The 21,270-nt window shown below is 37.6% G+C and overlaps 2 protein-coding genes across 2 annotated transcripts in view; one reads left to right on the plus strand and one right to left on the minus strand.

Annotated features, from left to right (window-relative positions):
* The window catches only part of LOC128870085 (lipoma-preferred partner homolog), a gene marked incomplete at its 5' end in the record, with an annotated part of 116,895 nt that overhangs the window by 86,695 nt on the left and 8,930 nt on the right, over positions 1 to 21,270 (minus strand). The gene's annotated exons all lie outside the window — the stretch shown is intronic.
* On the plus strand, positions 17,614 to 20,299 carry LOC128869458 (uncharacterized). The gene has a single exon (XM_054112007.1). The coding sequence runs from the start codon at positions 19,542 to 19,544 to the stop codon at positions 19,887 to 19,889; it is 348 nt and encodes a 115-aa protein (XP_053967982.1). The 5' UTR covers positions 17,614 to 19,541; the 3' UTR covers positions 19,890 to 20,299.

The raw sequence follows: 21,270 nt of genomic DNA on the forward strand, positions 1-21,270 counted from the left end.
ATAGAAATATGGGAAACGGCTAAAAACACAAATCTTTGGGTAATTTTTAACTTCATTTTGTTTTGCGTTTTCGTGTTTTCCATTTACCGTTGCCATTTTAAAACTTGTTGAAAGTTTTGCGTATTTAGAAGTTTTATTATTACTGTGATTAAGAATAAATATAATAATAATACAAAATGAGTCAAGTGGAAGCAGGTAATTTATTTTTTATAAAACATATAAATTTTCATGTATTGTATTATATTAATATCCTTTTTATATGATAATGTACCTTCCACAAGCAGTGGAAGGACTTTTCAACAAGCAGGCTTCAAAACCAATATCCTTTCTGCTGCTGAAATAAAGCAGCGATGGACTTTTGCTAAAGTTATCAGAAGATTAGGGACCACGGAGCAGTGGGTTGAATTTGCGGAGAACAACGGCCTCATTCTGCGGTCGAAATTGTGCTCAAAACATAAGACACAGATGCCGCTGTGTATGATGGGCAACAGCTCACTGAGCACATTTCGATGTAGAAAATTATCTTGCCGAACTAAATCGGGAGTATCTAGAGCGAAGGGGACTTGATTCGAGAATGCCAAGATTTCGCTCCCCCAAATATTTCATATAATGTATGGCTATGCACATCATTGGTCAAATGCCATAACGAGGGAGGAAAATTTCGTCGAGGGCTCCTGGTTGTCTACCGAAACAATAACTGACTGGTACAGTTATTGGCGTGAGGCTGTTGTAACATATTAGGTTGGGAAGCAGGAGTTAAAGAAAAAATAGGACCCGGTAAAATTGTACAAAATAGATGAAAGTACATTCGGAAGTAAATTCGGAAAAAGAAAGTATAATAAAGTTAAATTTTGATGCCTGGAATTTAAAGTATTTTATTACTTAAAATATTTCTGTTGTTAATTTAATGAGAAGAGTGGGAGGCCATTGGGTTCTCGGCATGATAGAGAACGGCAGCGATGATCTAAGGCTGGAGGTATATCCGGACAACGTGCGTTCGGCGGAGGTGCTCATACCTTTTATTAAGAAGCATGCTGCGGGAGGAACAACTATCCACACAGACTATTGGAAAGCGTAAGACTGCCTTCCCGATCATGGGTATGAACACCTGAAAGTAAACCACAGCGGCCAGGGCAATCCGTTTGTGTCGAACGATGGCATACACACACAAAGAATAGGATCGCAATGGAGAATCGTGAAACGGTTCTTTCAAGAGGACAATTATAACAATCCAAACAATTTTGCCGACATTATTATTGAGTATCTTTGCCGCAAGTCAATAACTGTAAATCACGACGATCCATTTGCAAAGCTGATTGATGTGATCAAATATCTTTTTATTCATTTATTCTATTTTATAGTATTTAATATACATATTTCTTGGTTCTCAGGTTTAGTTTAAGAAAAGTTACAATTTTTTAATAATTTTTTTTATATATAGATATTAAATATATAAAAGAGAATATATCATATATTCATAATACCATATGTGACCTGGTCTACGAAAAGGTACCTTACGTGCGAAAACAAGTTTTCGAGAAAACAGCAGTTAAAGTTTAAACTTTTCAGTCTTTTTCGTATTTGTACTTTTCTTTTTTTTTACTTTTAACAAACTTTTAAACAAATTATGACTTTCTGGTTTTCACTATTTTAAAGAGCCTTTCACACACTATTCGAATCAACAAAAAAGTGAAAAATGATTTTTTGACACGTAAGGTATCTTTTCATAGACCAGGTCACATATAGTGAAAGTTTAGAATTAAACTTCGCGCGATTTTTTATTCCAAATTTTCGCCATCGGCGCTATTTTTTTTTTAAATAAAATATATATATGTATATATATATATCATATAATATTATGGTGAAAATTTGGATGTAAAAATCGCGCGATTGCGGAGCTTTTTTTTTTGTAATAAAATATACAATATATATGTATACTAGCTGACCCGACGAACTTTGTTCGTTTCCACGTTACCGAAACGACCCGGATTTATATCCGGCCAATGACTGTCACTCCAGCAACAATCCCCGTATGTAAATATGGGAAATGTTTATGCTGCTACAACAACAACAACAACAACGAACTTTTTTCCGCCCTAGAGGCAATAAAAAAGCAGATTTTAGATTTTATTAAGTTTATTTTTTTATTAATCAAGTATTTCAATGAAGCTTTAATAGATTATACTTCAGGTAAGCACCTTGCGATACACGACATTTTTTGTTTTATTATCAGGTGCAAGAACAAACAACGCAGATTGTTTGCCGACCCGTGAACATGCCACATATAATTGAACATATGAGAAACATTGATTTTCTAGATTCAGACCACAAACTTTCAAGGATTGTATTTGTGATTTGTTAATGGTCATGGCGAATGCAAGACGGATCGGAAATTGAAGTATTTTAAACTCAAACGGAAGATCGGTTGGGATTCTCGGAATGAGAAATTCTTCACCTTCGAATTTTCCGACGATACTCTAACGTCGCGTAAATCACATTGTTCATCAATTTATTTACAACCAAGCGCGTACCGTTGCAAAGTTTTGGTGGGCTTAGGTTTCGAACTTTTAGGCGTAAATTGTGCGGTGGTAAGCCAGGCACATCCAAGGAGTTAAAAAATTCAATTGGATAGTTGGTGGCTTCTTCTTCATTTGTTACACAGTCAATAGATTTGAATGAATGCATTGTTCCAATGATATCATTTTGAATTATGTAGTCATCTACATCTGTATTCTGAGCCGCTAAAATTGCTCGCTCACTCAACCATTCATTATTTTTGTAGTTATTAATGATGTTTGGGAATACTTTATTGATAAGTTCGTCTTTCGATGAGACAAAGTTACAGAAATTCTGAGGAAAAGAAATCAATCCGCTCGATTCGTCGACAGGTACTCGACCATTACCGATAGTCAGTAATTGCTCAGAGAAATCTTCAGTAGATGTATCATTAAGTAATGCAACTCTCATGTTTGTTGTCAGCTGAAGATTCTTCACATAGCGATTCGATTCACCGTTGATATTGGAATTACTGGCAGTGTTTGGCGGAAGTCGCCAGACAGTAAAATCATTGCGCCTCCAAAACATATCGAGCCATTGCGTATATCTTTCAATGTTCGGTTAAGTGCTTCTAATGCACGTTTGCGCGCTATTGTGCATTCGTCCCAGATGATGATTTTCGATGCTGATAAAACTTTGGCCATTGCTAAGTTTTTTGAAATATTACATGTTGGATCTTCAATTTTTTGAAGATTTAACGGTAATTTTAATGCTGAATGAGCCGTACGGCATCCTTCGAACAATGTGGGTGTTATTCCAGAAGAAGCAACTGCAAGCGCAATGTTAAATTTCGCACGAACAGTGGCTAAAATTACTGACATGAGGAATGTCTTACCAGTTCCACCAGGGGCATCAAGGAAATATAAACCAACATTTCCATCAGTAATTGCCTTCTTTAATGTATCATAAACTTCTTCTTGTGGGCGATTCAACAGTGGTACATTCGTTTGAACTACTATCTCTACTTGTTGATCTCTGTTATTCGCTCGACGATTTCGCATTGCCAACCGAGCCGTTTCACAGGCTGCCTCGCTGTGCTCTAGTTATTGAGAAGCACGAAGTCGAGCCATACTAACGCGGCGCTCTTCACGGGCAATTCCTTGTGCTTCTTTAGTCGTTTCATTCCCAATGTTTCGTATCCTTTTTGCATTACGGCTTTGTCGGGAAAGATTAGATCTTGGTCGCGGCTTTGATAATGATGATTCAAAGAGAATACAAATTACTGTGATTATATATTTCTGACAAAATTTATATTATCAAATTTTCTACTTAACCATAGACAAAATTACGTTTAGCTGTCATTTGCGTTTTGCTATACCACATTTTATAGTGACTTCACGGAAACGCGATTGAATGGGATAAAAAGTATCCTATGTCCGTCTCCTGGTCCTAAACTACCTTTCCACCGATTTTCAGCGAAATCGGTTTAGCCGTTCCCGAGTTATAAATAGTGTAACTAACATGACTTTCTTTTATATTTATAGATACACATATTTATCATATAATAATAATATATATATATAATTGGCGCGTACACCCTTTTTTAAAGTTTGGCCGAGCTCCTCCTCCTATTTATGGTGTACGTCTTGATGTTGTTCCACAAATGGAGGGACCTACAGTTTCAAGTTGACTCCAAACGGCAGATATTTTTATGAGGAGCTTTTTCATGGCAGAAATACACTCGAAGGCTTGGTATTGCCTGCCGAGGGGCGACCGCTATTAGAAAAATGTTCTTCTTAATTTTGGTGTTCCACCGAGATTCGAACCTACGTTCTCTCTGTGAATTCCGAATGGTACTCACGCACAAACCCATTCGGCTACGGCGGCCGCATATAATAATAATATAGTGAAAATTTGGAATTAACAATCGCGCGATTTTTAATTCCAAATTTTATCCTGCGGCGCTATTTTTTTTAAATACAACATATATATGTATACAAAGGGTGATTTTTTAAGAGCTATAGGAAAGTTTTTCAAAACAGCACACGTAAAATTCGGAAAAATGCATGAAATTTTTATTTAAATCGATAGTCTTCTTGTTCTTAATTGGCGCGATAACCGCTTACGCGATTTTGGCCGAGTTTAATAAAGCGCGCCAGTCGTTTTTTTCTCGTACTAACTGGCGCCAATTGGACACACCAAGTGAAGTCAAGTCCTTCTCCAATTGATCTTTCCAACGCAGAGGAGGCCTTCCTATTCCTCTGCTACCACCAGCTGGTACCGCATCGAATACTTTCAAAGCCGGAGAGCTGTAGCCATTCGGACGACATGACCCAGCCAACGTAGAAGCTGGATCTTTTTTCGCTGCGCTATGTCTATGTCGTCGTAAAGCTGCCATATTCGCCGTTGCCAACGTGCAAAGGTCGAAAAATCTTACGCAGAATCTTTCTCTCAAACACTCGAAGCGTCGCTTCATCGGATGTTGCCCGTAGGACGGGCATGATGAGAGCCTTGTAGAGTATTATTTCGTTCGTCGAGAGAGGACTTTACTACTCAATTGCCTACTTAGTCCAAAGTGGCACTTGTTGGCAAGAGAGTTTCTACGTTGGATTTCAAGGCTGACATTGTTATCGGTGTTAATGCTGGTTCCTAAGTATACGAAGTCTTTTACAACCTCGAAATCATAGCTGTCAACAGTGACGTGGGTGCCAACACGGGAGTGCGCCGACTGTTTATTTGATAGCAGGGGGTACTTCTTTTTGTTCTCATTCACCACCATTCGCTTTGCCTCTTTATGCATTTTGGAGAAGGCAGAACTAACAGCGCGGGTGTTAAGGCCGATGATGTCGATATCATCGGCATACGCAAACAATTGTACGCTCTTATAAAAAATTGTGCTTGAGCGATTAAGTTCTGCGGTTCGTACGATCCTCTCCAACATCAGGTTAAAGAAGTCACACGACAGCGAGTAACCCTATCTGAAACCTTGTTTGGTATCAAACGTCTTGGAGAGGTCCTTCCCAATTCTGACGGCGCTGCTGGTGTTGAGCAACGTCATCTTGCATAGACGTATTAGTTTTGTGGGGATACCAAATTCAGACATCGCGGCATACAAGTAACTTCTTTCCGAACTGTCGAATGCAGCAGTATGCTCGCGAGAACCTTATAGGCGATATTCAGAAAACTAATCCCGCGGTAATTGGCACAGATTGCAGGATCGTCATTCTTATGGATTGGGCAGAGCACACTTAAATTCCAATCGGTATGCTTTCATCCGACCATATTTTGCATAGGAGCTGATACATGCACCTTACCAGCTCCTCGCCACAATGTTTGAATAGCTCAGCCGGCAGTCCGTCGACGCCTGCGGCTTTGTTGTTCTTTAGCTGTGTTATTGCTATTTTCACCTCGTCATGGTCTGGTAGCGGAATGACAATTCCGTCGTCAACGATTGGGGTATCGGGATCTTCACATTCTCTGTGACATGCGCAGCTGTCACTGTTTAACAGGTTCGAGAAGTGTTCCCTCTATAATTTAAGATTGCTCTGGATGTCAGTCACCAGTTCGCCGTATTTGTTCTTACAGGAAAACGCCCCGGTCTTGAAACCTTCTGTAAGCCGCCGAACTTTGTGGTAGAATTTTTGGGCGTTGTTCCTGTTGGCCAGCATCTCAAGCTCCTCGCACTCATGTATTTCGGCCTCTCGTTTCTTCTTTCGGATAATATGTCTCTCTTCCTTTTTTAGCTGTCTGTAGCGATCCCACATGGCTCACGTTGAGCCCGATCGTAGCGTGGCTCTATAGGCGGCATCCTTCCTTTCTGCGGCAGTATGTAGGGAAGGAGAAATGTTGCTCCATTTCTCGGGTATGCCGGTTTGTTGGGCAGTGGTCTCTGAGAGCAGGAGTGAGAGTCGAATGGCGAATCTTCTGGCTGTCTGTTATGATTGCAGCTTTTCGATGTCGAAAATTCTTTGTATAGGCGTGTGCGTAGTTTGGCTGCAACAAGGTAATGATCCGAGTCGATGATGGGTCCTCGGATCGGACGTACATCTAATACACTAGAAGCGTGTTTCGTTCGTTTTCGCGTTTTTCGATCAGGGGACAGCCAGGTAGCTTGGTGGACCTTTTTATGCTGGTATCTGGTGCTGCAGACTACCATATTTCGGGCTCCGGCGAAGTCGATCAGCCTCTGTCCGTTACCGGATGTTTCGTTGTTCAGGCTGAATTTTCTGACTGTGGGACCAAAAATTCCCTCCTTGCCCACCCTGGCGTTGAAGTCGCCAAGCACGATTTTTATGTCATGGCGGGGGCAGCGCTCATAGGAACGTTCCAAGCGCTCATAGAAGGAATCTTTAGTCGCATCGTCCTTCTCTTCCGTTGGGGCGTGGGCGCAAATTAGCGATATGTTAAAAAAACGGGCTTTGATGCGGATTGTTGCGAGCTGCTCGTCCACGAGAGTGAACGACAGTACTTGGCGACGAAGTCTCTCTCCCACAATAAATCCGACACCGAATTTGCGCTCCTTTATACGGCAGCTGTAGTAGACGTCGCAAGGCCCTATGGTTTTCTTTCCTTGCCCCGTCCATCGCATATCTTGGATGGTAGTGATGTCAACCTTTACTCTCACGAGGACACGATAGTACAGTCCATATAATTTAATGTTTGAAGATTATTTCATGCAAATGTTGACCGCGACTGCGCTTCAAATGGTCCATCCGCTTAGTCCAATTTTGGCATACTCTTTCCAATGTTTCGGCCGGTATCTCACATATAAATGCTTTAATGTTGTCTTCCAATGCGTTAATTGAAGCAGGCTTGTCTGAATAGACATGAGCTTTAACATAGATCCACAAAAAATAATCTAAAGGCGTTATATCGCACGATCTGGGTGGCCAATTGACAGGTCCTGAACGTGAAATAAAATGTGCATCAAACTCGCCTCTCAACAAGTCCATTGTTACGCGTGCTGTGAGGCACGTGGCATCCGTGTTGCTGAAACCACATGTCATGCAAGTCAAGCTCTTGCATTTTGGGCAAAAAAAAGTTGGATATCATTTCACGGTAGCGCTCACCATTCACAGTTACGTCACGATTCGCAGCATCTTCGAAGAAGTACAGTCCAATGATACCTCCAGCCCATAAACCGCACCAAACTGTGACCTTTTCTGGATACATTGGCAGCTCTTGCAATTCTTCTGATGATTTCCTCACTCCAAAATCGCCAATTCTGCTTATTTATTGTACGTATCCACTGATTCAAAAATGAGTTTCATCGCTGAACACAATTTGGCTCCGACCCCATGTGTTCTCCCATCACTTCTTTTGAGAGAAATATTACGAATTTTTCAATGAAATTCACAGGAGATGTTCACTTCGTGCTTATTTTACTAAAACTAGCACCAACACTATTCTGTTAATAATAGTTTTTAAGTTATTTGTTGATAAAGTTTGTCTTTTATCTTCACCAAATTTTGATAGAATAAGTGCATTTATCACATTTATTTTAATAAATATTGAAACTATATTAACATACACATACGTTTTTAACTCTTTTTATTTATTTATACCACAAATTAACCATTTATATTGCATTTTTAAGTTGCTAACTCCAAATATGCCAGCTAAATTTACAATAACTGAAAAGCATGGCTGAATGGAGTGCTGCCAGAAGCAAAAAATAAAAAAAATAATAGAATGCCATTGAAAACGAAGCAACATAGGAACATAATTTCCACACACTCTTTTCTGTTAGAATAATGAAGGAATGGGGGTTTACAACCTCTAAAGTGTATATATTGAGTTCATAAAAACAATAAATACAATATCGATATGATTTTCGAAATACAGTTCCGCTTCACGTAAAACTCCGATGTGCAGCGGAGACGGTGTTTGACTATTAAGGGTGATTTTTTTTGCAGTGCGGCCGAAGGCCGCCTACGAAGAAAAAAGTTTTACGCAAAATGTTTTAATTATTCTTTTTTATATATAGATATTTAATATATAAAAAAGAATATATATAATATATTCATAATATAGGGACAATTTGGAATTAAAAATCGCGCGATTTTTTATTCCAAATTTTCGCCTGCGGCGTTTTTTTTTCTTTTTTTTTTAAATATATATATGTATAATATAGTGAAAATTTGGAATTAAAAATCGCGCGATTTTTTATTCCAAATTTTCGCCTGCGGCGCTTTTTTTTCTTTTTTTTTAAATATATATATGTATATATATATATCATATATTCATAATATAGGGGAAAATTTGGAATTAAAAATCGCGCGATTTTTTATTCCAAATTTTCGCCTGCGGCGCTTTTTTTTCTTTTTTTTTTTAAATATATATATGTATATATATATATCATATATTCATAACATAGGGAAAATTTGGAATTAAAAATCGCGCGATTTTTTATTCCAAATTTTCGCCTGCGGCGCTTTTTTTTTCTTTTTTTTTAAATATATATATGTATATATATATATCATATATTCATAATATAGTGAAAATTTGGAATTAAAAATATATATATCATATATTATATTCAAAATGCATACAATCAAACATACTTTACTGAAAATCAAGCATTAATATATATATGTAATATATATAAATATATACATATATCCATAAATATACCTATATATATATATATATATATATATATATATATATATGAATAGACGTATATAATATAGAAATAATTTGTAAAATTTTGTATTTCTAGTCATTTATTATCTTCTAAAATTGTTTATTTATACGATGTCTGGCAGCACTTCGGCTGGTTGTAGTAACCAAAATAGGAGGATTCTTGGTCAATTTTACAATTTTTAAACTCAAATAACTTAAAAACTATAAGCCTCCGGTAGGTTCTGTTTTCAGTTTTAAGATGGGGATACACCCCTCTACCCCCCCTTATTCCCCTTTTTTTAAAAGGGGCGGGAGAACAAATGGGGATTTCCCCCACAATTTTTCGACTTTAAACTTTCTAAACAGAACACGCATTTTTAAAATAAAATTCAATGATTTGCAAGCCTTGCTCGTTTGTAGGACGATTCATGGTTAAATTATCGACAAATCGCGCGAGGTGGTATTCTAATTTCCAAAAGTGAAAATGTCACCGGGTGCGGGGTTATAGTTTTTAAGTTATTTGATTTCATAATTTGTAAAATTGACCAAGAATTCTCCTATTTTGGTAATTTCAACACGCAGAAGTGCTGCCAGACATCTTATAAATAAACAATATAAAACATTTTAGAAGATAATAAATGAATAAAAATAGGAAATTTTATAGTTTACATTTATATTATATACGTCTAGGCATATATATATATTTGATTTCAAAATTTGTAAAATTGACCAAGAATTCTCCTATTTTGGTAAACTCAATGTTCTATATTGTTTATTTATAAAATGTCTGGCAGCACTTCAGCGTCTTGAAATTACCAAAATAGGATAATTCTTGGTCAATTTTACAAATTTTGAAATCAAATAACTTAAAAACTATAACCCCGCGCCCAACATCCACGTCCATACTCACTCAGAAAATATCATCACAGATAAAACAGCAATAAAACCTTTCAGGGAGATTCCCTAAGTGCGTTATGGTCCTGCATATGTTTGAACCCTCTCTCAAACATACTGAATAGAACGAAATACGGCTTTGATATAAAAGATCACAAAACGAATCTACATAAAATAAATCACCTTCTATATATGGACGATATAAAACTTTATGCAGCAACAGAGTCAGAATTACAGAGACTCATAACAATCAGTGAACAATTTACAACAGACATACGTATGGAGTTTGGACATGATAAATACGAATCGCAACATATCGAAAGGGGAAGATGGAGCAATAGAAACACTAAATAACGAAATATTATAAAACATGGAAGAAAAAGAACTTTACAAATACCTAGGTTTCCATCAAAGCATCAAAATAGACCACACCACAATCAAAAAAGAAATCACAAATGTATATCTAACACGGCTTAAGAAAATCACAAAGACCTTTTTAAATCCAAAAAACCTTTTCAAAGCAATAAATACGTATCCTATACCATTACTAACATACTCATCAAATGGAGTGACACAGATATAAAAAATCTAAAAATAGCCACCAGAACAAAGCTTACAAAATTTCAAAAACACCACCCACATGCATACAAAGAAAGAATAACAATACCCCGAAAAGAAGGAGGGAGGGGGCTAATAGATATCCAGCAGTTACATACCAACCAAATACAAAATCTAAGAACATATTTTTACTCACAAACCACAACCCTTCACACAGCAATAACCCACGCAGACAATAACCTAACTCCTCCTAATCTACATCATCGCAACCAGAAACAGAAGGGTTTATTTTAGTAATACAAGATCAAATAATAATATATCTACCAGAAATTATCGTAGATATATAATAAAAGATCCGACTTTTATATTCGATAAGTGCCGAAAATGCAATATATATTACATGTTGAAACAATAGACCATATATTGTAACATCAGGTTGCCCAATATTGGCTGCAATAAAATACATAGTAGCTAAAATTATTGACAAAGAAATACTTAAAAATCTAAATATTCAAGAAAACACTCTGCCATACTATAAATACACGCCAGATCTTGCACCAACCGATTACCGTCTTTTCCGATCCCTGTCAAACCATATCAAGGGCGTTACCCTCGATAAAAAAGAGGTTCTTAAAAACTGGCTCAAAAACTTCTTTGACACCAGACCAGGCAAGTTTTGGCGGAACGGCATCAACAAATTGGTCGAGAGATGGGAAGAGGTTGTAAAGAGATGTATATTCGTAGGAAGTAATTAGGAATTGAGAACAGCATTTTTTTCTCAAAGGACTTTCGTATAAAAGACACTATGAGATGAACTTGCTCGGTTACTATGCTTTGCTCTAAATCCAAATAGGTGTTGACGAATAATAATGTTTTCATGAATAAGGGGCATTATTTTATGCAAGAGGATCTTTCAAAAAGCTTCGAGAACACAGACAGTAGACTAATTGGCCGGTATGGGGATGCTAGGCTTAAATTTTTTCCAGGTTTACCTATCATAGTCATCCATCATCTTTCATTTCTCTATATATAACTGAACATAATTCCAGAAGAGCGTCTTCAGTAACTACTTCATGCCTAAAACCGTATTGCATTGTACTAACGTAGTTTTTTCTAAATAAGCTAAAGCCCCACACTTGTTATTGTGGTTGTAGCAGCATAAACATTCCCCATACTTAGTCCTCCGGGTTGTTTCGGTAACGTAGAACCGACTGTAGTGGAACACACTTAACAGGTTTCTTAAAAGCTTTAGAGATTGATGACGAGAAAGAAATAAGTCTGTAGCTGTTTTTATATATTTTCTATTGCTTTTCTTATAAAGTGGTATCACAATAGCACATTTTAAGTCCTCTGGGAAAACTCCTGCAACTATCCATAATTAAATATTATTTAAGGTTGGCATTGAAATATCATCATTCTCAGATGCATCAGCAAAATCGCATTCCCGTGATTGCATTACCTAAGTGTGGTAAAAATGCAATTTGTTGAAAAAAATTAATATTCCAAGCATACTTTTTTACCGTACGATCAATCGTGAGAAGTGATCCTCCTTGCATGATTCGAACCAGTGCAGCTATAAAAGCCGTTCGAGAAAGAATTCGCAGAAGTTCACTTAGAAAGCAGAAAATCATATCCAGGGAAATTAATTTATAGACCAGATCCATGTCAAGACTAATTAGAGATGATCTCTACATGAAAGCCTTCCGTCGATGAACTGGTCATATTTTAACCACGCGCTTGAAGAAAATTAGAGTCGACAGATGCAACCAGCTTCTTCGATGGCACGTGGTCAACGGCGATGAACATATTATTTTCAGGGATGAAAAAATGTTCACTGTTGAAGAAATTTTCACTGTTATAGAATAAAATAAATGAATGAAAAAACAAAATAAATAAACCTATGCAAAAACTTCTAAGGCCAAAAAAAATTATATTTTCAAGGGTTCAGCGAGGCCACCCTCCAGCCTCCGTAATGGCTTGGTAGGGAGTGTCTTGTAAAGCCGTTACACCACTTCATTTCTGCGAAAGGATTAAGTGTACCAGGAGGATGTGTCGAAGGCATGGTTGAGCAGTTGAGCGGTACTTTCTTCTATTGAGAGCGTTAGATTTTCCAGCAAGATTCCGCTGCAGCCCATAAAGCAAAATCCACCCAGCAGTGGCTAAAAACAATATTCCTGGGTTCATATGCGCAGAAGATTGGCCGTCTGGAAGTCCAGATCTGAATCCATTGGACTACAGTTTGAAGTCAGAAAATATTTCGGTTTGTAAAGAACAACCTTTTTTGTTCTTTATTTTGACTCATTTCGAAGAAGGTTGAAGAAACAAAATGCGATAGAATTTATGATAAAATATGAAATGGTCTTTATTATGATTCGGTTCGGGGGAAGGCAAGCAAAACATGTATATGAGACCTTTGAGTGCTGTTGGCATACTGGATTCATGCATGCTGTACAATAAAAACGAGTCTTTCGACGAACTTTATCGGCCGCTTGTCAACAAAGACGACAATCTCTTTTCGCTGCAAGTGTATCAGCACCGGTTGGTTGATTAACTACGTTAACAGGGATATTTATTTTTTTGTTGGAAAGCAAAGTTCCATCGACTTGTTGGCCGTTTTGATGTGAAATGTGTGACCATTTGATCCAGCTTTATGTGCATTATAATATAAAATAGCCGATGGTTTTTTTGCCTCGCCTTCACGCTCTTTAGTATAATGAACAGTGGAAAGTAAATTGACCGCTTTATTCTTCTTTGGCACATAGCTGCTGATTGAAACAAAGTTTTCATCAAAACATAATAATGACGAAAGTACTGGTCGAGAATTGTTCTTTTTCATATCTGGTGGAAGACAACGTCTGTTGGATCGTATGTTGCCAACTAATGCGAGTCCCATTGAATGTGACGAAAAAATTATCGGCTATTATTTTACGGCCGCTGTTTAGGTAAAGGTTGGATAATTGTAGCATCACATTTCCCCCTTGATCAAGTTCACGCTCTTCTTCTTCTGTTCGGCCACAATACAACTTTCCTTGCAACGGATATTTTGTTTTGGAGTCACATGCCCACCAGGCTTTTATGCCGTTTTTCGACGGTTTTGATGGAATATATTGCGTGAATTTTGTTCGGCCTCGATATGGAAATAGTTGCTCATAGATAGTAATATTTTTATGCGGGTCATAATTATCTCTGAGGTTTTCATTCAACATAATCCATATATCACGAATGGTCGCAGCTTTACCGGTTCTTTGGCGAAATTCACGGGTTCGACTGTTATCAAAACGAATATATCGTGTCAAAATTCTGAATCGATGATAAGACATAGCTCAACGAAAAATGGGCAATGAATTCGAACGCCACAAAACTACCGCTTTCTGCCTATTATTGTGTGTTACACCCATGTCCAAAAGAATACCAATAAATAATTCATCAAGCTCAGTGCTAGTCAAATCAATCCAAAGTCTTTGTTTTGAATCAGGATATGCTTCGTTCCATCTTTCAGGCAAATAATCAACATCTCGATCATCATCCCCACCATATGGATCCTCTTCCTCATCGTCTTCTTCATCTCTATTTTCACGACGAATATCACTCAACAAAACCGAATTCGGTCATAAAAATCAATACTCAAGCTTCTCCTACGTAATCTTGTGTTATAAACGAATTCCACCAAAAATTCCAAAAAAAATATATCGCGTAAATGACGCTTTGTTTGGCGCGTAAATAACTTTTTTTTGTCACTAACGTGTTATATGTTCAACGTTTACTGGGCAACTGAAGAACAGAATGAGAAAAAGAAACGACGAAGAATACATACCTTCTGCTCAAATATGAACGAGACGTTATCAATAAAACGGTCCGCGGATGACATATGGCAAACATTTTGTTTTTTGGTAAGACTGTTATAAGCTTACATGGCAAATTTCAGCGTGATATGTCACATAGTTTGTTTTCTGTGCTACTGTAAACAAGTCAAGCTCGAGTGTGTTCTTCGAATTCACTTTTATGACTTCAATTGTCTCAAAATGTTTTCCACGGAGCGGCAACTTGAGCTTGGGAAACAGGAAAAAGTCACATGGAGCCATATCAGGCGAATACGGTGTTTGCGGAACGATATTAACATTATTTTTGTTCAAATAATCGCGAACAAGAAGCGATGTGTGAGCTGGTGCATTATCGTAATGCAAGAACCATGACTTGTTGTCCCACAATTCCTTCCTTTTAAGACGAGTGTTCTCGCGCAAACGCTTTAAAACGTCTAAATAATATTCAGCGTTAACCGATTTTGCGATTTGTGCGATTTTCAAGCACAATTTCCTTTACTTTTCCAATGTTTTCGTCGTTTACTGATGTTGCTGGACGACGTTCATGAGGCAAGTTTTCAACCGATGTACGGCCCTCTTTGAACGATTTGTACCACTGGAAAACACGTGCACGCGATAGAGCAGAGTCCCCATAGGTTGTCTGCAACATTTTTAAGGCGTCTGAAGCCGAAATTTCGTTGGAATAACCAAATTTCAAAAAAATTCTTTGTTCAACTTGAATTCCCATCGTTAAATTCGAAGAACACACTCGAGCTTGACTTGTTTACAGTAGCACAGAAAACAAACTATGTGACATATCACGCTGAAATTTGCCATGTAAGCTCATAACAGTCCTACCAAAAAACAAAAAATTTATTTTTGCCATATGTCATCCGCGGACCGTTTTATTGACAACGTCTCGTTCATATTTGAGCAGAAGGTATATAACCAATACACACAATCACATAGGGTTCTGTTTCACTGAATTCGTGTTTTTGTTCATTATTTTCGCGCTATTTTGCTATGCGTTCATCGTTCATTATTCAGTATATGCCTAGAAAGAGCAAAGAAATGACACAAACACCGGTTTATATATGAACGCATACATGTGTGCGTGTGAACACATACATATATACATATGAGCTAAATGGTCGTAAAAGGTAGTCTAAATATAGATTTAGGTACCATGAAAAAGAAAAAAAAAGAGCAGGTAAAATAGTCAAACCCAACAGCAACCAAAGGTGCAACTTTCTACTTTAAATAGTTGTATTCATATATCGATAGAAAATTAAATTTTAGGAAGCTACCTAGAAGCACAAGTCGTATGCTATAAAGGAAATATGTTAAATTCACGTGCAAAGTCAAAAAAGGTCTAGCCAGAACCGGGTGTACAACGGAGGGTTAAGAATACTCTAAGGCAAATTAAACGCTTTAGTCACGTCTTTTCCGCATAAACAGTTTCCTATTTTTCTTAACGAAGTACATAAAGAGCGCTAAAATTTATTTTCGTAATATTTGATAATCGTATGCTAATATTATTTAATTCAATATTCAAACAATTTATCTAAAGACCTCTCAAGCAATGGTCAAAAATTCTAAGATCAAAGATTCTACCCACAAACGTATTAAAGGCTTTATTGACGAAACGCCAAAAAAAATTGATCTAGTCAAGTACCAGAATCAGGTCGAGTAATACCTTTAATACACGGGGTTAAGCCATGGTTTATTATAAAAAAAAAAATAATTGGCGCGTACACTTCTGTTAGGTGTTTGGCCGAGCTCCTCCTCCTATTTGTGGTGTGCGTCTTGATGTTGTTCCACTAATGGAGGGATCTACAGTTTTAAGCCGACTCCGAACGGCAGATATTTTTATGAGGAGCTTTTTCATGACAGAAATACATTCGGAGGTTCGCCATTGCCTGCCGAGGCGCGACCACTATTAGAAAACAAAAATCACCGAGATTCGAACCAACGTTCTTCTGTGAATTCCGAATGGTAATCACGCACCAACCCATTCGGCTACGGCGGCTGCCTTTATGGTTTATTATAAGTGCAAGATATTTTCGTGTCGTTGGTCCCTATTATATCCACATTGAAGCCTCCTAAAGTGACGAGTTTGGTTGCTTTTTCCTTATTTACAAAATGTGAAAATTCTCCAATAAAAGCTCGAAAAGATTTTGAATGAAATCTATATACACAAATGAAGCTAAATAATTCTTTGCTTACACTAAACTGTATTTTTGTGATATCAGCGCTTGCCAGACAATAACGTGTGACTTCGTACTGATATAATAGTACATCGCGTATAAAAACTTCTACACCACCAGCTGAATATATATCACTTGCATTCGCGAAAAAATTATAACTACTTCGCTGGAGAATATACAAATATCCCTAACAAAACCAATATCTGGAAGGTACTTAAACGCTTCAAGGTTCAAAGATAATAGATTAAAATTCCGTCTTAGACTTTTTACATTTTCATGTAAAACGGTTAAAGTGTCTGGTTAAAGCGTCTGGTTCTATTAGAACGGATATAAATTTCATTTATTAATTAAAAAACAAATTGACTACAAGCCGCTAAAGGCGGATAACAGCCTTCTTATAACAACAGCCTAGCCATTTGCAGATTTATTTTGATATTCAAAGAAAAATGCATTTTTTTAATATAATGGTCGGATGTTTATTTCATTATAAAGAGGAAGGTATGCCGTTAATAGTAGAAAATAACATCAGACAAATGACCACCACGACCACGCTTACTACGCTAATATTCTTTTCATGAAATTTTCCATAACGTAATTGCAAAGTGGCTGCCATATGTCCTCGATAGCCTCACCAAAATAACACATGTTATTGGAAAACCTTTCAGTTAAACCATAAAGACTTAAAATTATTATTTTTTTTCACCTCAGCAGCAGCTAAAAATAAAGCTTGATTATAGCTAGTGAAGCAATTATTTATATAAATGCTGCTAATTTTAACGTCGGAAAACAGCAACACAACATATTTAGTTTCTTTTTAGCCATCCGTGTGGTCATCATAATCTTTTTTTCCTATCATACGATTTAAGCTTTGCACAAATGTTATGTATAATATTATTTTCTGCAGTACGCCCTCTTGCATTTATTCGTTTGATGCTAAATTCCTCAATTTCATCTTCCGAAACCACCACATTTAATGCATCACTGAGAATTTTGCCCACACATTTCTTAACATTTTCGTCATTAGCATTTGGCACTCTTACAATTTCAATCAAGGTGGATTTATTGCAGGTGAAGGCATCCACCCAGCTGACCTTTTCACCGTAGTTCGGAATAACGTCAACATTTCGTGTTTTGTTTACGTTCGTTTGAATGGTTGTTTGGCACTTACCAGCACATTATAATTCAATATTATTTACGATTGCTGAGCTTTTGAACTCCGTACGGAGTTGCCTGTCTCCCATCGGATGCGTTCTTACGTGGCGTATAGGAGGATTCTCGGCAGATATGCAGGGCAGGTGGAAAATAAAATACCATTCGCGGACCAAAATAGGCGAACATCTGCTTAGAAGTATATTTCAACTAAGAAAAATGCTAAGTGTAAGCACTTACTTGGGCCAGCGTCTGACTCAGAATGAGCGGCAGAACCACAACGGAGTTGACTAAAAGTAGTCAAAATGGGCCTCATGCTACAATAATGGATACTGGACTGAAATGGATACTGACTCTAGTAGGAGTATTTCGTCATAGGAAAAGTCTTGAACTGATGATGTGAGCTGGTAACTGTAGTGGCTGTCCCATTAATATGTGTATTGATTGAAACCTCAATGAAACTGCGGCACAGATATTGCTACAGTAAAACCGTGGCAGGCTTTGAGGTACTTTCTCAGTTGGTGGTACAGGTGAGGTTGAGATTGCTCCCTTTTACCGTACTCATAAGATCATGTGTCAACCCTCGTGTCGGCGTCCCTGCATTGCAAAGATAACCACGGGGTCGTAAAGGCGACTGCACGTACGAACTAGGATGGCCAAACACACAAAAAGGGCGAACGCGCCAATTACAATATATATATATAATATATATGTAACAGTGGCAACGGTGGTTGGCAGAGCATAGTACAGCATAGAGGCAATGGTAAAATAGCCGCGTAGTTAGGCAGCAGTCGGCAAGTCGTCGCGGCGTGAAGCGGTTGTGCATTAAAAACATAAAATAAATTACCTTTTAACTTTTGAATTGTACCCAATAAATACAGTTAAATAAAATACCAAGTGTTACCTTGTTAAATAAACGAACTTAAGTCTTTTATTTATTACATATGGGGGCTCGTCCCAAACAACGCAAATAAACGCGTGTGATTTCCACTACATATCTATAAATGAGGGTGATTTAAAATTTGATTGAACAAAATTAGTTGCGATAAATTAATAAAAGTGCATAATCTGAACGAATCTATGTGCGGTAAATTAGCAAAAGTGCATAAATAAAGTGTTGTGTGTGTGCGGCAACTGATTGGCGTATGTAATTTTAAGCAGAAGTTCATAAGAATACCCTAGGTACGAGATAAGTGCGAATCGTGCCCTTGAAGTTGTATACATAAAAATAACAGTAGTTGCGGCGCGAAACTAGCGAAATATATAGCACATAAACATAACAGTAGTTGCGGCGCGAAACGAGCGAAATATATAACACATAAACATAACAGTAGTTGCGGCGCGAAACGCGTGAAATATAAAACACATGCAAAGTGCACAGCGTTGATGGCAAGCAGCGGCAGCACATACAACACACGTCAAGGCACTTCACAAAATATAGCGAAAACCGAAAACGACAGCAAAAGCAGCAGTAACAAGGAGGGACAGCTACAGCACGAAGAGGTGAAGCAGAAAATGAAAAAGGAAAAGAAGTACATGAAAGAAGCACATAGCGAAACAGTAGGGTGAGAACAACAAAATATGCCGAACGAAGACAATTTACAAATAACGGAGCTAGTACGGCTACTGGCTAAAAAAATTTAAATAGAAGAGCAGCACAATAGAACTGCGAAAAAAAGTGCAGAAAGCTTCGGGAAAATTATTCCCGAGTGTGATGGAAGCAGTATACCAATAAAAAAGTGGTTCGAAAATTTTGACATTAACAGCATACGAACTTAATCCAAAACAAAAATATGTGCAAGCGCGCGCAAAAATGACGTCGGTCGCAAAACTATTCTTAGAGTCAACGCAAATAACCGAATACGACGAGTTAAAAACGGCATTAATAGAAGAATTCGCGAAAGAATACAATAGTGCGGAAGTGCATAAGAAACTGTCGGAACGCGTCAAAAAGAACACAGAGTCGTTTCACGAGTATTTGTTACACATGCGTAAAATTGCCTCACTAAGTGATATTGAGGAAACGTCTATCGATCGCTACGTTGTCGATGGTTTGCGTATAAAAAGTGAAATCAAACATCTCCTGTACAGGTGTAAAACATATAAATCGTTACAAGAAGAATACGAAATTTTTGAACACTTTATCAAAGACGAAAGATAGTACAACGGGGAGCGCGTAAACAAGATCGACAAACCTCAAGTCGCGGACAAAAATTCACCTATAGAAAAAAAAGAACACTGTTTCAATTGCCCCAAATCATAAACGAAAGGACTGTCGTTCTGAGACAAAGTGCTTTAAGTGTAACAAATTCGGACATACGTCCAAGGAGTGCGAAAACAGGTCAAAATTTGTTAATGTCGTGGTTGAAAAAGAACGCGTAAAAGACGTTTCGGTGAACGGTGTTCACATAAATGCGCTCATAGATACGGGATCAGATGTTACGATAATGTCAAAAACAACTTTCGAAAAATTGAATAGCGTCGATCTGCAAAAAAGTGATACTACGTTGTTCGGTCTCGGTAATGTAAAAACTAAATCCGTTGGACGTTTTGTAGGCGAAATAAGCGTCGATGATTTATGCACAACCCAAACGACGATGGTTGTGCCAAATGGCACTATTCAATACGACATGTGGTTAGGCTGGGACTTCGTTAAAAAGTTTCGTTTTGAGTCCGGTACTGACGGTATTCGTTTATATCCTTCCGGTCGCAACAAAACATAAAAGAGCCATCGAACGCGCACATTTACAACATAGTTGAGTCATCTAAAGAAATAATGGTTCCGTCGCGATTCGAAAAGCAAGTGCGAGAAATGATTACGGATTATAAGCCTGCAGCTGTAACGAAGGAAAGCATCATATCCCTGAGTATTGTTCCGGACACTACAATGAAACCATTCCATCATTCACCGAGCCAGTTGCCTCATCATGAACAAAAAGCTGTAAGTACTCAAGTGGATGAATGGTTACAACAAGGAATAGTGCGGAAATCCTCGTCGGACTTTGCCAGCCGAATCGTAGTAGTAAGAAAGAAAGACGGCAGCAGAAGGATCTGTATCGACTATAGAAACCTGAATTCGATGGTGCTAAAAGATCGGTTCCAGAAGGATCTATATCGACTATAGAAACCTGAATTCGATGGTGCTGAAAGATCGGTTCCCGGTTCCCGGTGCCGATTATTGACGATGTACTAGAAAAATTGCAGAAAGTAAAGTTTTTTACAGTTATGGATCTGGAAAATGTTTTTTTTTCATGTCAAGATAGACGACGAGAGTAAAAAATACACGGCGTTCATCACCAAAGAAGGTTTATTCGAATTCAATAGAGCGCCTTTTGGGTTGGGTTTTGCAACTCGCCTGCAGTTTTCAGCCGTTACGTAAATCACATCTTCCAAGACTTGATTAACAAAGATATCATGGATTTGTATATCGATGACATAATCATCTACGCTTCTACGACAGAAGAATGTTTAAACAAAATGAAAATGGTCTTAGAAACAGCAGCGAGTTGGAGTTTAAATATCAAATGGAAGAAGTGCAGTTT

Source organism: Anastrepha ludens, chromosome X, assembly GCF_028408465.1.
Source record: "Anastrepha ludens isolate Willacy chromosome X, idAnaLude1.1, whole genome shotgun sequence".
Classification (NCBI taxonomy): domain Eukaryota; kingdom Metazoa; phylum Arthropoda; class Insecta; order Diptera; family Tephritidae; genus Anastrepha; species Anastrepha ludens.

Coding starts and splice junctions, on each gene's coding strand:
- LOC128869458 (XM_054112007.1), top strand. CDS start 19,542: ATGACGTCGGTCGCAAAACTATTCTTAGAGTCAACGCAAATAACCGAA.